Raw genomic sequence first — 14,387 nt, 5'->3', positions numbered from 1 at the left:
GTTTTCTAATGGAATGTAGACCTACATTGAACACCACACATAGGCTGCTACTGTAGGCTGAATGATAGAACAACTATTACCATGTTAAAATGTTTTGGGATGCAATTTCTGCATTTTTTTTTATGGTAGGCCACTCTGGTAGGCCTACATTATAATCGAATAGCCACAGTAGCCTACTTGACCACGGTTAAAACTGTGACCTAAAGTGGGTAAAGCCTCATTGTAAAAGCACAATGGAAGTTGCACAGAATTTTCACAATGTTCAAGTTTGCTCTCAGCAGACCTGGAATTTGCTCAGTGACAGTTTTTCTTTTGAGCGAACATTGTCTACAAGATGTAAGATGTAGGGATGTAGGGAGCAACAAATTATCATCTCATGATAATGCAATGGCGCCATGTCGCAAGGATCTGTATGCAATTCCTGGAAGCTGAAAATGCCCCAGTTCTTGCATGTTTGGGATGCTCTGGATCGACGTGTACGACAGCGTGTTCCAGTTCCCGCCAATATCCTGCAACTTCACACAGTCATTGAAGAGGAGTGGGACAACAGTCCACTGGCCACAATCAACAGCCTGATCAACTCTATGCGAAGGAGTTGTGTCGTGCTGCATGAGAGAAATGGTGGTCACACCAGATAATGACTGGTTTTCTGATCCATGCCCCAACTTTTTTTTTTAAAGGTATTTGTGACCAACAGATGCATATCTGAATTCCCAGTCATGTGAAATCCATAGATTAGGTCCTAATGAATTTATTTCAAATTGACTGATTTCTTTATATGAAGTCTTTGAAATTGTTGCGTTTATATTTTTGTTCAGTATAGCTAACTAGCTAGGTTCACGTTAGCTCTAGCTTGCTATTCAACGTTACTAACGTTAACATAGCTATCTAGCTAAGTGGCTTAACGCTAGCTAGCTAGCTACATAACATTAGCTGAGTAACGTTAGTCGTAGTAGTCATCTAGCAATGTCTTATAAAGCTAGCTAATTAAATACTAAACACATTTTGTTCTCAACATCGCACGGACTGACAAGCAAACGTTCACCTTGATAAGGTTGAAGAGAATATAACCAGTTCCACTAGCTAATTAAATACTAAACACATTTTGTTCTCAACATCGCACGGACTGACAAGCAAACGTTCACCTTGATAAGGTTGAAGAGAATATAACCAGTTCCACTCGCTAATTAAATACTAAACACATTTTGTTCTCAACATCGCACGGACTGACAAGCAAACGTTCACCCTGATAAGGTTGAAGAGAATATAACCAGTTCCACTAGCTAATTAAATACTAAACACATTTTGTTCTCAACATCGCACGGACTGACAAGCAAACGTTCACCCTGATAAGGTTGAGGAGAATATAACCAGTTCCACTAGCTAATTAAATACTAAACACATTTTGTTCTCAACATCGCACGGACTGACAAGCAAACGTTCACCTTGATAAGGTTGAAGAGAATATAACCAGTTCCACTAGCTAATTAAATACTAAACACATTTTGTTCTCAACATCGCACGGACTGACAAGCAAACGTTCACCCTGATAAGGTTGAGGAGAATATAACCAGTTCCACTAGCTGCAGAAATGCATCTACTCTAGGCTTTGAGTAGTTGTGCCTAGTCGCTAGCTAGCTAGTAGTAACGTTAATGAGTTCGCCACTGTTGTTCATTGTACATATCTTAAAAGATCCTTCTATGGACCTAATAAAAGAAGTGCAGCTGGTGGGGCTAGTATCTGGCAAGCAGAATAGCAAGAAATGGGAGAATTTGAAGAGGAAGTACAATGTCAAATGTGTTAGTTAGTTAGCTGTCAGTGTCAGGTTGATTGATCCACCTCTATTCATTTCAAAAATGTATTTATTCCAGAGGGCCAATATCTTTGGCCACATAAGCGTCAGGAACAACAACATGACAGCACCTACCCCCAAACGAATGTCCTTTCCCCCTCTGTTGTTCAATAGAAACATTACATAAGCAGGTCTAGACAGTGATGAGATGACAACAGGATATATATGCTAATAAGAACTGATAACGCCAGGCACAGGATCAGGGACAGCTGGTGAGGTCACAGCAGTGACGTGGCCATTTTTACAGGCCTGTGATCTCCTCTTCCAGGGATGAGACCACACACTCTGCTGTGGCCTCAGATGCAGAGCAGGCCAGCCAGGGGACCAGTGAGTGGACCAGCCAGGGGACCAGTGAGTGGACCAGCCAGGGGACCAGTGAGTGGACCAGCCAGGGGACCAGTGAGTGGACCAGCCAGGGGACCAGAGAGTGGACCAGCCAGGGGACCAGAGAGTGGACCAGCCAGGGGACCAGAGAGTGGACCAGCCAGGGGACCAGTGAGTGGACCAGCCAGGGGACCAGTGAGTGGACCAGCCAGGGGACCAGTGAGTGGACCAGCCAGGGGACCAGAGAGTGGACCAGCCAGGGGACCAGAGAGTGGACCAGCCAGGGGACCAGTGAGTGGACCAGCCAGGGGACCAGTGAGTGGACCAGCCAGGGGACCAGCCAGGGGACCAGCCAGGAGACCAGACAGGGGACCAGCCAGGGGACCAGCCAGGAGACCAGCCAGGGGACCAGCCAGGGGACCAGCCAGGAGACCAGCCAGGGGACCAGCCAGGGGACCAGCCAGGGGACCAGCCAGGGGACCAGCCAGGAGACCAGCCAGGAGACCAGCCATGAGACCAGCCAGGGGACCAGCCAGGAACCAGCCAGGAGACCATCCAGGGGACCAGTGAGTGGACCAGCCAGGGGACCAGCCAGGAGACCAGCCAGGAACCAGCCAGGAGACCAGGCAGGGGACCAGCCAGAAACCACCCAGGAGACCAGCCAGGGGATCAGCCAGGGGACCAGTGAGTGGACCAGCCAGGGGACCAGTGAGTGGACCAGCCAGGGGATCAGCCAAGAGACCAGCCAGGAGACCAGGCAGGGGACCAGCCAGGAGACCAGCCAGGTGATCAGCCAGGAGATCAGCCAGGGGACCAGTGAGTGGACCAGCCAGGGGACCAGCCAGAAACCAGCCAGGAGACCAGCCAGGGGATCAGCCAGAAACCAGCCAAGAGACCAGCCAGGGGATCAGCCAGGGGATCAGCCAGGGGACCAGTGAGTGGACCAGCCAGGGGACCAGTGAGTGGACCAGCCAGGGGACCAGCCAGGGGACCAGCCAAGAGACCAGCCAGGAGACCAGGCAGGGGACCAGCCAGGGGATCAGCCAGGGGATCAGCCAGGGGACCAGTGAGTGGACCAGCCAGGGGACCAGTGAGTGGACCAGCCAGGAGACCAGGCAGGGGACCAGCCAGGAGACCAGTGAGTGGACCAGCCAGGGGACCAGTGAGTGGACCAGCCAGGGGAGAGCAGGGCCAAGAAAGCGGCAGGGCAGCAATGGGCTATTCGATTATTTTATGTCAGGGAGGAGGACAGATATAAGGAAACCAGCCAGGGACCCAGCCAGGAGACCAGACAGGGGACCAGCCAGGGGACCAGACAGGGGACCAGCCAGGAGACCAGCCAGGGGACCAGCCAGGGGACCAGCCAATCAGAGACGAAGAGAGCTATAAGGAGACGGTAGAGAGGCGGAAGAACAGGGAGCATGATGGTAAAATTGAGACATTTTTTTTTATCTTTTTGAGAGTTAAGTGAGAAAATATTAATGGAATGAATTATAATTAAATTAAAATAAAGTAATAAAGTAAAGTATTGCCTAATAAATCAACTCTGGTCTCATTGTCAAATATTTTCCAGTTATCTTCCTTTGACCACTAGATGTACTCAGTCATGTTCAGGTCAAGGCTTCAGATACATATTGATTGATGTGTCAAGCATTGTGGGGGTGTTGGTAAATCATACACTATTGAAAGTAGTTGTGCACACGCTAAGAGTTTTTACATTTTTTACAAATCAAACCGTTTTTAAAAATTTGAATGATTAAAACACTTTTTTTGATTAATGTATCACTGAAATCAGAGTATAGGTAAAAGTGATGTCTTTGTCAAGAACTTCATTGCAAAATGAGGGCACATGTTTACCATTGAGGCATGTATGATGTAGAGATTAGATCAACACACAAGAAAAATAAGACGTCCCTATCAAACAAACAATTGGTGAGAAACACCCAGGTGATACATTGACAAGGAACTGATTGGTGAGAAACACTCAGGTGATACATTGACAAGGAACTGATTGGTGATAATAAAATAAATATCAAAGAACTGATGACCTAAATAGGTAGAAAATATAGCTTTTTTAAAAGACAGCTATTTATGAAGAGGGAGGGAGAGGGAGGAGAGAGTGAGAGAAGGGAGAGAAAATGGAGGGATAAGAGGGAGAGAGGGGGGGAGAAGGGGGAGAGAAAATGGAGAGAGAAGAGGGGGAGAGAAAATGGAGAGAGAAGAGGGGGAGAGAAGAGGGAGAGAAGAGGGTGAGACTCAGCAGTGACCAACTGGTGTAGAGACTTCTCCTGCCAGTCTCTGGCTGCGCTCCTCTCCAGCAGCTGGGAGTGCATCGGGTGATGGACTCACGATGGCAGCCTCCAACATGTTCCTATGTGTGGGACACATACCGCCACAACCTCGGAGAAGAAGAGGACTCGCACCTCCAAGACCTTATAAGAAAGTAGTGCCACCTTGTCTCCTAACTCTGTGTTGTTGTCTGTTCACACTGCTATGCTTTATCTTGGCCAGGTCGCAGTTGTAAATGAGAACTTGTTCTCAACTAGCCTACCTGGTTAAATAAGGTGAAATAAATCCGCCCAAACGATCACTCCACCACATTGCAAGTCCTTGTATGTCCTTGACCTGTATGTCCTTGTATGTCCTTGTATATATGGCATTGAACCGCTCCTACATCCTTCCCTGGCTAGGTTACCTGAACGAGGTAATGAGTTGGACAGGGCTCTCCCCCAGCAAGAAGAAGCCAGGTGGTAACTGATGGTCTGGTAGAAGATGCTGTTCATCAGGATCGATCCTGCATAGCCAACAAAGATATCCAGGAACAAATATTCTAGGTTCAATATTGTAATATATTTGATATATTGTAATATCAGTTTCATTTTGGTAATATCGCCCGAGTATTAGACCTGCTTCTGGAAGGTTCTGCTTGTATTTAAAGTAGTCCTGCTTTGTCCAGTGCTGGTGGCTTGATGCGTATGTGGCAACCATCGATGGCCGCGACTGTCTTTCTGAACACATCGCTCCTCGCCAACCTCCCTATGTCTTCCACATTTTCTGGAGCAGGGATGTTGATGGCCATCTTCAGATAGTATCTGGTCTTGTGGACTATTCTACATACGGGTGGTTTCGAGATGCTGAAGGTGCTGACAACTACCCTATAGCCAGTATACAAAGATCAAGACCTCAAGGTGCTGTCCCCATAGTCTTTTTCTTGGTGAAGCAGTCTCATGAGCCCCGTCATGGACTGCCTCGTGTGGCTAAACTCAGGCCTGAGATACAGTATCACTCAGCGTCACCGTAGAGCCTCAGGCCTGAGGTACAGTACCGCTCAGCGTCACCGTAGAGCCTCAGGCCTGAGGTACAGTACCGCTCAGCGTCACCGTAGAGCCTCAGGCCTGAGATACAGTACCGCTCAGCGTCACCGTAGAGCGTCAGGCCTGAGGTACAGTACCGCTCAGCGTCACCGTAGAGCCTCAGGCCTGAGGTACAGTACCGCTCAGCGTCACCGTAGAGCCTCAGGCCTGAGGTACAGTACCGCTCAGCGTCACCGTAGAGCCTCAGGCCTGAGGTACAGTACCGCTCAGCGTCACCGTAGAGCCTCAGGCCTGAGGTACAGTACCGCTCAGCGTCACCGTAGAGCGTCAAGCCTGAGGTACAGTACCGCTCGGCGTCACCGTAGAGCCTCAGGCCCGAGGTACAGTACCGCTCAGTGTCACCGTAGAGCCTCAAGATCGGAACGCAGACATTCAGCCTCATGTACGAGACCATACGAACTGCCTGAAATACGAGAGGTTGAAAAAAACATTTAATTGACAGAATAGCTGACTTAACGCACACATACTAATTTCATGTATTAATCATCTAGAAACAAAATGGAATTAATTACAATCATGAATTAGATATAATAAATGTAGGTTACTTATCATTTGGGAAATTAACAGACTCCTTATTCTACATTATAGACCAAAGTTGTGCTTTTATTAAAATCATTTTAATTTAGACATTACAGTTCGTCTATATTCTACTTAGATGACGATAGGTAAATACTTGTGTTTTTTAGTTGGTATTTAGTTGATACACAGGTGGCTAGCCTACCTAGCTAGCAAATTATTAGCCAGCAGTCCTGGCAAACGGGGACACCTAAATGTTTCTAATACCTGTTATATCACAGCTATATAACAATTGAGTTACTATTTAAACAAAATGTGTTAACTGGTTATTCAGTATAGCTGGACTAGCTACTTACATTGCCGTTCTCTAAAAATGGCAACAACCTGCGCAAACAATGTCTGTGATCCAGGTCAGGGGTCATCCTGCCTGATGTTCGGGATCACCATATTGATCAAACCAAACCAAATTGTGAAAATTAAAAATTAAACAAAACTATAACAAGGGTGATCAGAAGTTAGCTAGCTGTACTACAGAGTGTACTATATGTATGTATGTATATATATATTTACTATATGTTAACAGGAACAAATCTGAGATGGCTTGTTTGTTCTCGCTAAGTAAAAAAAAAAAAGTAATTTTTTGGGGGGTGATCTGTTGCTCTCGAGAACAGAATGTTGTTGTTAGGTGGAACGGCTCACAGGAAGTTCCTCTCGAGAACAGAACGTTGTTGTTAGGTGGAACGGCTCGCAGGAAGTTTGCGAATGGATTTTACATTTTGGAATATTGATAATTGGCAGTTTAGGATGTCAATTGCACACCATTTCAATGCTCATTTTGGCCAAAACACATGCAGACTCGAGTGATGAACACATTAACCTTTACCGAACCTCAACCCCGTATCCGGGATCACCCCCCACCCCCCACACACTGATTAGCATAGATAGCATAGCTTCAGAAGTAGATAGTAGCATCTAAATATCATTAAATCACAAGTCCAAGACACCAGATGAAAGATACAGATCTTGTGAATAAAGCCACCATTTCAGATTTTTAAAATGTTTTACAGGGAAGACAAAATATGTAAATCTATTAGCTAAACACGTTAGCAAAATACACCACTATTCTAACTCCATCAGTTTCTTACTCCTTCAGGTGCTATCACCAATTCGGCTCAACTAAGATATTGATATCCACTAACCAAGAAAAAACCTCTTCAGATGACAGTCTGATAACATATTCATGGTATAGGATAGTTTTTGTTAGAAAAAAGTGCATATTTCAGGTAGAAATCACAGTTTACAATTGCACCGACCATCGCAAATCGACTAGAATTACTAGATAGAGCAACGTGTATGACCAATTTACTCATCATAAAACATTTCATAAGAATAGACAAAGCATAGCAATGGAAAGACCCAGATCTTGTGATTCCAGACAATATTTCAGATTTTCTAAGCGTTTTACAGCGAAAACACAATAAATCGATAAGTTAGCATACTACATGTGAAAACGTTACCAGAGCATCGATTCCAGCCAAAGAGCGCTATAACGTAATCACCGCCAAAAGATATTAATTTTTTCACTAACCTTCTCAGAATTCTTCCGATGACACTCCTGTAACATCATTTTACAACATACATATACAGTTTGTTCGAAAAGGTGCATATTTAGCCATACAAAACCGTGGTTACACAATAAAAATACTAGGAAATCAAGCCTCAATATGTCTGACGTCATCTATCAGAGTGATCTAGTTTAATTAAAAGCTAATCATATACTTGACTAAAAAATACAGGGTTGACAGGAATCGAAAGACAAATTAGTTCTTAATGCAACCGCTGATTTACATTTTTAAAATTATCCTTACTTTTCAATACAGGGTTGGCCAAGTGAAGCTATACCAAACAAAATGGCGATGTATGCGTTTAAAATATTTCGACAGAAACACGGTTTATCATATTAAATATTGCTTACTTTGAGCTGATCTTCCATCATATTCTTGGGCAATGTATCCTTTCTATGTTATAAACGTCTTTTGGTCGATAGATGTCCTCTGTCCTTCGAAATGTCCACTAACAACGACCGAGACCGCGAAACGTTCCCAAAGCTAGAAAGTGCACGACAAATAAATTCCTCAGAATCGCACTAAACGGATATAAATTGATATAAAACGGTTAAAATTAACTACATTATGATGTTTTTAACAACTATAACGACTGAAAACATGACCGGAGAAATATAGCTGGTTAGAAAACGATTTGGAACGAGGCAGGTCCGATGGCCTTCACGCTTGAGGCGCACGTTGAGAAAGGGCGGTCTCTGTACATTTTGGTCATTTATAATGGCTGTGAACGTCCCATCGATTTCATTGAAAACGTGATGACGTACAGACACCCAGAGGAAGACGTAGGCAGTGTCGGTTTCTTCATAGCATTCACTGTGGCCTTATAAACAGACCCCAGATCAGAGGTAAAAATTTCTGAAATCTGAACCCTGTCATGAAAAGTGCTGTAAAAATTGTTCTGTACCACTCAGAGACAAAATTTCAACTCCTATAGAAACTATAGACTGTTTTCTATCCAATAATAACAATAATATGCATATTGTACGATCAAGAATTTAGCACGAGGCAGTTTAATTTGGAGACCCAAATATGCTAATGCGGAACAGCACCCCCTATAGTTGCAAGAAGTTAACAAGTGGCCACTCAATAAAGGGCTTAGAGGCCAAGTGTTTGGGTTGAGGTTCAGTCAAGATGCTTTTGTTAATCTTACTGCAGCAAACACATCCTTCAGCTCATTTCTCATCATAATGACCCTGATTAGTTGAATCAAGAGTGGATGATCGGAGAGGAAATGGAAGGAGGACAGAGGAGAGGAGAATAAAAGTGAACTGTGAACAGGAGAATAGAGGAGAGGAGAATAGAGGAGAGGAGAGGAGATTAGGGAGAGGAAAATAGAGGAGAATAGAGGAGAGGAGAATAGAGGAGAGGAGAGGAGAGGAGATTAGAGAGAGAATAATAGAGGAGAGGAGAGGAGATGAGAATAGAGGAGAGGAGAATAGGGAGAGGAGATTAGAGGAGAGGAGATTAGGGAGAGGAAAATAGAGGAGAGGAGAATAGAGGAGAGGAGATTAGGGAGAGGAGAGGAGATTAGAGGACAGGAGATTAGGGTGAGGAAAATAAAGGAGAGGAGAATAGAGGAGAGGAGATTAGGGAGAGGAGAGGAGATTAGAGGAGAGGAGATTAGGGAGAGGAAAATAGAGGAGAGGAGATTATAGAGGAGAGGAGATTAGAGGAGAGGAGAATAGAGGAGAGGAGATTGGGGAGAGGAAAATAGAGGAGAATAGAGGAGAGGAGAATAGAGGAGAGGAGAGGAGAGGAGATTAGAGGAGATGAGAATAGAGGAGATGAGATTAGGGAGAGGAAATAGAGGAGAATAGAGGAGATTAGAGGAGAGGAGAATAGAGGAGAGGAGAGGAGATTATGGAGAGGAAAATAGAGGCGAATAGAGGAGAGGAGATTAGAGGAGAGGAGATTAGAGGAGAGGAGATTAGGGAGAGGGAAATAGAGGAGAATAGAGGAGAGGAGAATAGAGGAGAGGAGATTAGATGAGAGGAGATTAGAGGAGAGGAGAATAGAGGAGAGGAGATTAGAGGAGAGGAGAATAGAGGAGAGGAGATTAGGGAGAGGAAAATAGAGGAGAATAGAGGAGAGGAGATTAGAGGAGAATAGAGGAGAGGAGAATAGAGGAGAGGAGAATAGAGGAGAGGAGAATAGAGGAGAGGAGATTAGGGAGAGGAAAATATAGGAGAATAGAGGAGAGGAGATTAGAGGAGAGGAGAGGAGAATAGAGGAGAGGAGAATAGAGGAGAGGAGATTAGAGGAGAGGAGATTAGAGGAGAGGAGAATAGAGGAGAGGAGAGGAGATTAGAGGAGAGGAGATTAGAGGAGAGGAGATTAGAGGAGAGGAGATTAGAGGAGAGGAGAATAGAGGAGAGGAGAATAGAGGAGAGGGGATTAGAGGAGATTAGAGGAGAGGAGAATAGAGGAGATTAGAGGAGAGGATATTAGAGGAGAGGAGATTAGAGGAGGTGAGAATAGAGGAGAGGAGAGAGGAGAGGAGATTAGAGGAGAGGACAATAGAGGAGAGGAGAATAGAGGAGAGGAGATTAGAGGAGAGGACATTAGAGGAGAGGACATTAGAGGAGAGGAGAGGAGATTGGAGGAGATGAGAATAGAGGAGAGGAGATTAGAGGAGAGGAGATTAGAGGAGATGAGAATAGAGGAGAGGAGAGGAGATTAGAGGAGAGGAGATTAGAGGAGATGAGATTAGAGGAGAGGAGATTAGAGGAGATGAGAATAGAGGAGAGGAGAGGAGATTAGAGGAGGGGAGATTAGAGGAGATGAGAATAGAGGAGATTAGAGGAGAGGAGATTAGAGGAGAGGAGATTAGAGGAGAGGAGATTAGAGGAGAGGAGATTAGAAGAGATGAGAATACAGGAGAGGAGATTAGAGGAGAGGAGATTAGAGGAGAGGAGATTAGAGGAGATGAGAATAGAGGAGAGGAGAGATTAGAGGAGAGGAGATTAGAGGAGATGAGAATAGAGGAGATTAGAGGAGATGAGAATAGAGGAGAGGAGAATAGAGGAGAGGAGAATGGAGGAGAGGAGATTAGAGGAGAGGAGAATAGAGGAGATTAGAGGAGATGAGAATAGAGGAGATGAGAATAGAGGAGAGGAGAATAGAGGCGAGGAGATTAGAGGAGAGGAGAATAGAGGAGATGAGAATAGAGGAGAGGAGAATAGAGGAGAGGAGATTAGAGGAGAGGAGAATAGAGGAGAGGAGATTAGATGAGAGGAGAATAGAGGAGAGGAGATTAGAGGAGAGGAGAATAGAGGAGAGGAGAATAGAGGAGAGGAGATTAGAGGAGAGGAGGATAGAGGAGAATGGAGGAGAGGAGATTAGAGGAGAGGAGAATAGAGGAGAGGAGAATAGAGGAGAATGGAGGAGAGGAGATTAGAGGAGAGGAGAATAGAGGAGAGGAGAATAGAGGAGAGGAGATTAGAGGAGATGAGAATAGAGGAGAGGAGAATAGAGGAGAGGAGATTAGAGGAGAGGAAAATAGAGGAGAGGAGAATAGAGGAGAGGAGAATTCTGGAGAGGAGATTAGAGGAGAGGAGAATAGAGGAGAGGAGAGGAGAGGAGAGGAGAATAGAGGAGAGGAGAATAGAGGAGTGGAGAATAGAGGAGAGGAGAATAAAGGAGAGGAGAGGAGATTAGAGGAGAGGAGAATAGAGGAGATGAGAATAGAGGAGAGGAGAATAGAGGAGAGGAGATTAGAGGAGAGGAGAATAGAGGAGAGGAGATTAGAGGAGATGAGAATAGAGTAGAGGAGAGGAGAATGGAGGAGATTAGAGGATAGGAGATTATTGGAAAGGAGAATAGAGGAGAATAGAGGAGAGGAGAATAGAGGAGAGGAGATTAGAGGAGAATAGAGGAGAGTAGATTAGAGGAGAGGAGAATAGAGGAGAATAGAGGAGAGGAGATTAGAGGAGAGGAGAACAGAGGAGAATAGAGGAGAGGAGATTAGAGGAGAGGAGAATAGAGGAGAATAGAGGAGAGGAGATTAGAGGAGAGGAGAATAGAGGAGAGGAGATTAGAGGAGAGGAGAATAGAGGAGAATAGAGGAGAGGAGAATAGAGGAGAGGAGATTAGAGGAGAATAGAGGAGAGTAGATTAGAGGAGAGGAGAATAGAGGAGAATAGAGGAGAGGAGAATAGAGGAGAGGAGAATAGAGGAGAGGAGATTAGAGGAGAGGAGATTAAAGGAGATGAGAATAGAGGAGATTAGAGGAGAGGAGAATAGAGGAGAATAGAGGAGAGGAGATTAGAGGAGATGAGAATATAGGAGAGGAGAATAGAGGAGAGGAAATTTGAGGAGAGGAGAATGGAGGAGAGGAGATTAGAGGAGAGGAGAATAGAGGAGATGAGAATAGAGGAGAGGAGAATAGAGGCGAGGAGATTAGGGGAGAGGAGAATAGAGGAGATGAGAATAGAGGAGAGGAGAATAGAGGAGAGGAGATTAGAGGAGAGGAGAATAGAGGAGAGGAGATTAGATGAGAGGAGAATAGAGGAGAGGAGATTAGAGGAGAGGAGAATAGAGGAGAGGAGAATAGAGGAGAGGAGATTAGAGGAGAGGAGAATAGAGGAGAGGAGATTAGAGGAGATGAGAATAGAGGAGAGGAGATTAGAGGAGAGGAGAATATAGGAGAGGAGATTAGAGGAGAGGAGAATAGAGGAGAGGAGATTAGAGGAGATGAGAATAGAGGAGAGGAGAATAGAGGAGAGGAGATTAGAGGAGAGGAAAATAGAGGAGAGGAGATTAGAGGAGAGGAGAATAGAGGAGAGGAGAATAGAGGAGAGGAGATTAGAGGAGAGGAGAATAGAGGAGAATAGAGGAGAGGAGAATAAAGGAGAATAGAGGAGAGTAGAATAGAGGAGAATAGAGGAGTGGAGAATAGAGGAGAGGAGAATAGAGGAGAGGAGAATAGAGGAGAGGAGATTAGAGGAGAGGAGAATAGAGGAGATGAGAATAGAGGAGAGGAGAATAGAGGAGAGGAGATTAGAGGAGAAGAGAATAGAGGAGAGGAGATTAGAGGAGATGAGAATAGAGGAGAGGAGAATAGAGGAGAGGAGAATAGAGGAGATTAGAGGAGAGGAGAATAGAGGATAGGAGATTATAGGAAAGGAGAATAGAGGAGAGGAGATTCGAGGAGAATAGAGGAGAGGAGATTAGAGGAGAGGAGAAAAGAGGAGAATAGAGGAGAGGAGATTAGAGGAGAATAGAGGAGTGGAGAATAGAGGAGAGGAGATTAGAGAAGAGGAGAATAGAGGAGAGGAGATTAGAGGAGAGGAGAATAGAGGAGAATAGAGGAGAGGAGAATAGAGGAGAGGAGATTAGAGGAGAATAGAGAAGAGTAGATTAGAGGAGAGGAGAATAGAGGAGAATAGAGGAGAGGAGAATAGAGGAGAGGAGAATAGAGGAGAGGAGATTAGAGGAGAGGAGAATAGAGGAGAGGAGATTAGAGGAGATGAGAATAGAGGAGAATAGAGGAGATTAGAGGAGAGGAGAATAGAGGAGAATAGAGGAGAGGAGATTAGAGGAGATGAGAATATAGGAGAGGAGAATAGAGGAGAGGAAATTTGAGGAGAGGAGAATAGAGGAGAGGAGATTAGAGGAGAGGAGAAAAAGGAGAGGAGAATAGAGGAGATTAGAGGAGAGGAGAGGAGATTAGAGGAGAGGAGAATAGAGGAGAGGAGATTAGAGGAGAATAGAGGAGAGGATATTAGAGGAGAGGAGAATAGAGGATAATAGAGGAGAGGAGATTAGAGGAGAGGAGAATAGAGGAGAATAGAGGAGAGGAGATTAGAGGAGATGAGAATAGAGGAGAGGAGAATAGAGGAGAGGAGATTAGAGGAGAGGAGAACAGAGGAGAATAGAGGAGAGGAGATTAGAGGAGAGGAGAATAGAGGAGAATAGAGGAGAGGAGAATAGAGGAGAGGAGATTAGAGGAGAGTAGATTAGAGGAGAGGAGAATAGAGGAGAATAGAGGAGAGGAGAATAGAGGAGAATAGAGGAGAGGAGATTAGAGGAGAGGAGAATATAGGAGAGGAGATTAGAGGAGATGAGATTAGAGGAGATGAGATTAGAGGAGAGGAGATTAGAGGAGAGGAGAGGAGAGGAGATGAGATTAGAGGAGAGGAGAGGAGAGGAGAGGAGAGTAGAGGAGAGGAGAGGAGAGGAGAGGAGAGGAGAGGAGAGGAGAGGAGAGGAGAGGAGAGGAGAGGAGAGGAGAGGAGAGGAGAGGAGAGGAGAGGAGAGGAGTCTCACAAGTGGGCGTCCAGACTCTGACCATTACCTCCCCCTACTGCTTTGGACTGTAATCTCTGCTGATATTACCTACTGGTCATCTCCTGCACACGCACACACACACACACACACACACACACACACACACACACACACACACACACACACACACACACACACACACACACACACACACACACACACACACACACACACACACACACACACACACACACACACACACACACACACACGGAGAGCAATAGTGAAACACAGAGGAGGAGAAAGGGAGAGACAGAAATGACAGTGTGTTTTTAGAGTGATGATGAGCAATACGGGGGAGGTGTGAAAGAATAAGGGGCGAGGAAGGGGATGAGTTGGACAGAGAGCGATAGAGACAGACAGACAGACAGACAGACAGACAGACAGACAGACAGACAGACAGACAG

At 45.2% G+C, this 14,387-nt stretch overlaps 1 protein-coding gene across 1 annotated transcript; it reads left to right on the top strand.

Moving 5' to 3' along the window:
* The first annotated feature begins 450 nt into the window (after positions 1-450).
* On the top strand, positions 451-3,115 carry LOC139551904 (fap1 adhesin-like). Its single transcript, XM_071363242.1, has 2 exons — positions 451-524; positions 2,122-3,115. The coding sequence occupies exons 1-2, from the start codon at positions 451-453 to the stop codon at positions 3,113-3,115; spliced, it is 1,068 nt and encodes a 355-aa protein (XP_071219343.1).
* Positions 3,116-14,387: the final 11,272 nt, after the last annotated feature.

This window comes from Salvelinus alpinus, chromosome 24 (assembly GCF_045679555.1).
Source record: "Salvelinus alpinus chromosome 24, SLU_Salpinus.1, whole genome shotgun sequence".
In the NCBI taxonomy this organism is placed as follows: Eukaryota; Metazoa; Chordata; class Actinopteri; order Salmoniformes; family Salmonidae; genus Salvelinus; species Salvelinus alpinus.
Note: the sequence above shows the minus strand (reverse complement) of the source record. Positions and strands in the feature narration are given on the sequence as shown.

Coding starts and splice junctions, on each gene's coding strand:
- LOC139551904 (XM_071363242.1), top strand. CDS start 451: ATGTTTGGGATGCTCTGGATCGACGTGTACGACAGCGTGTTCCAGTTC. Junction 525..2,121: donor ATATCCTGCAACTTCACACA/GTCATTGAAGAG, acceptor CTCCTCTTCCAG/GGATGAGACCACACACTCTG.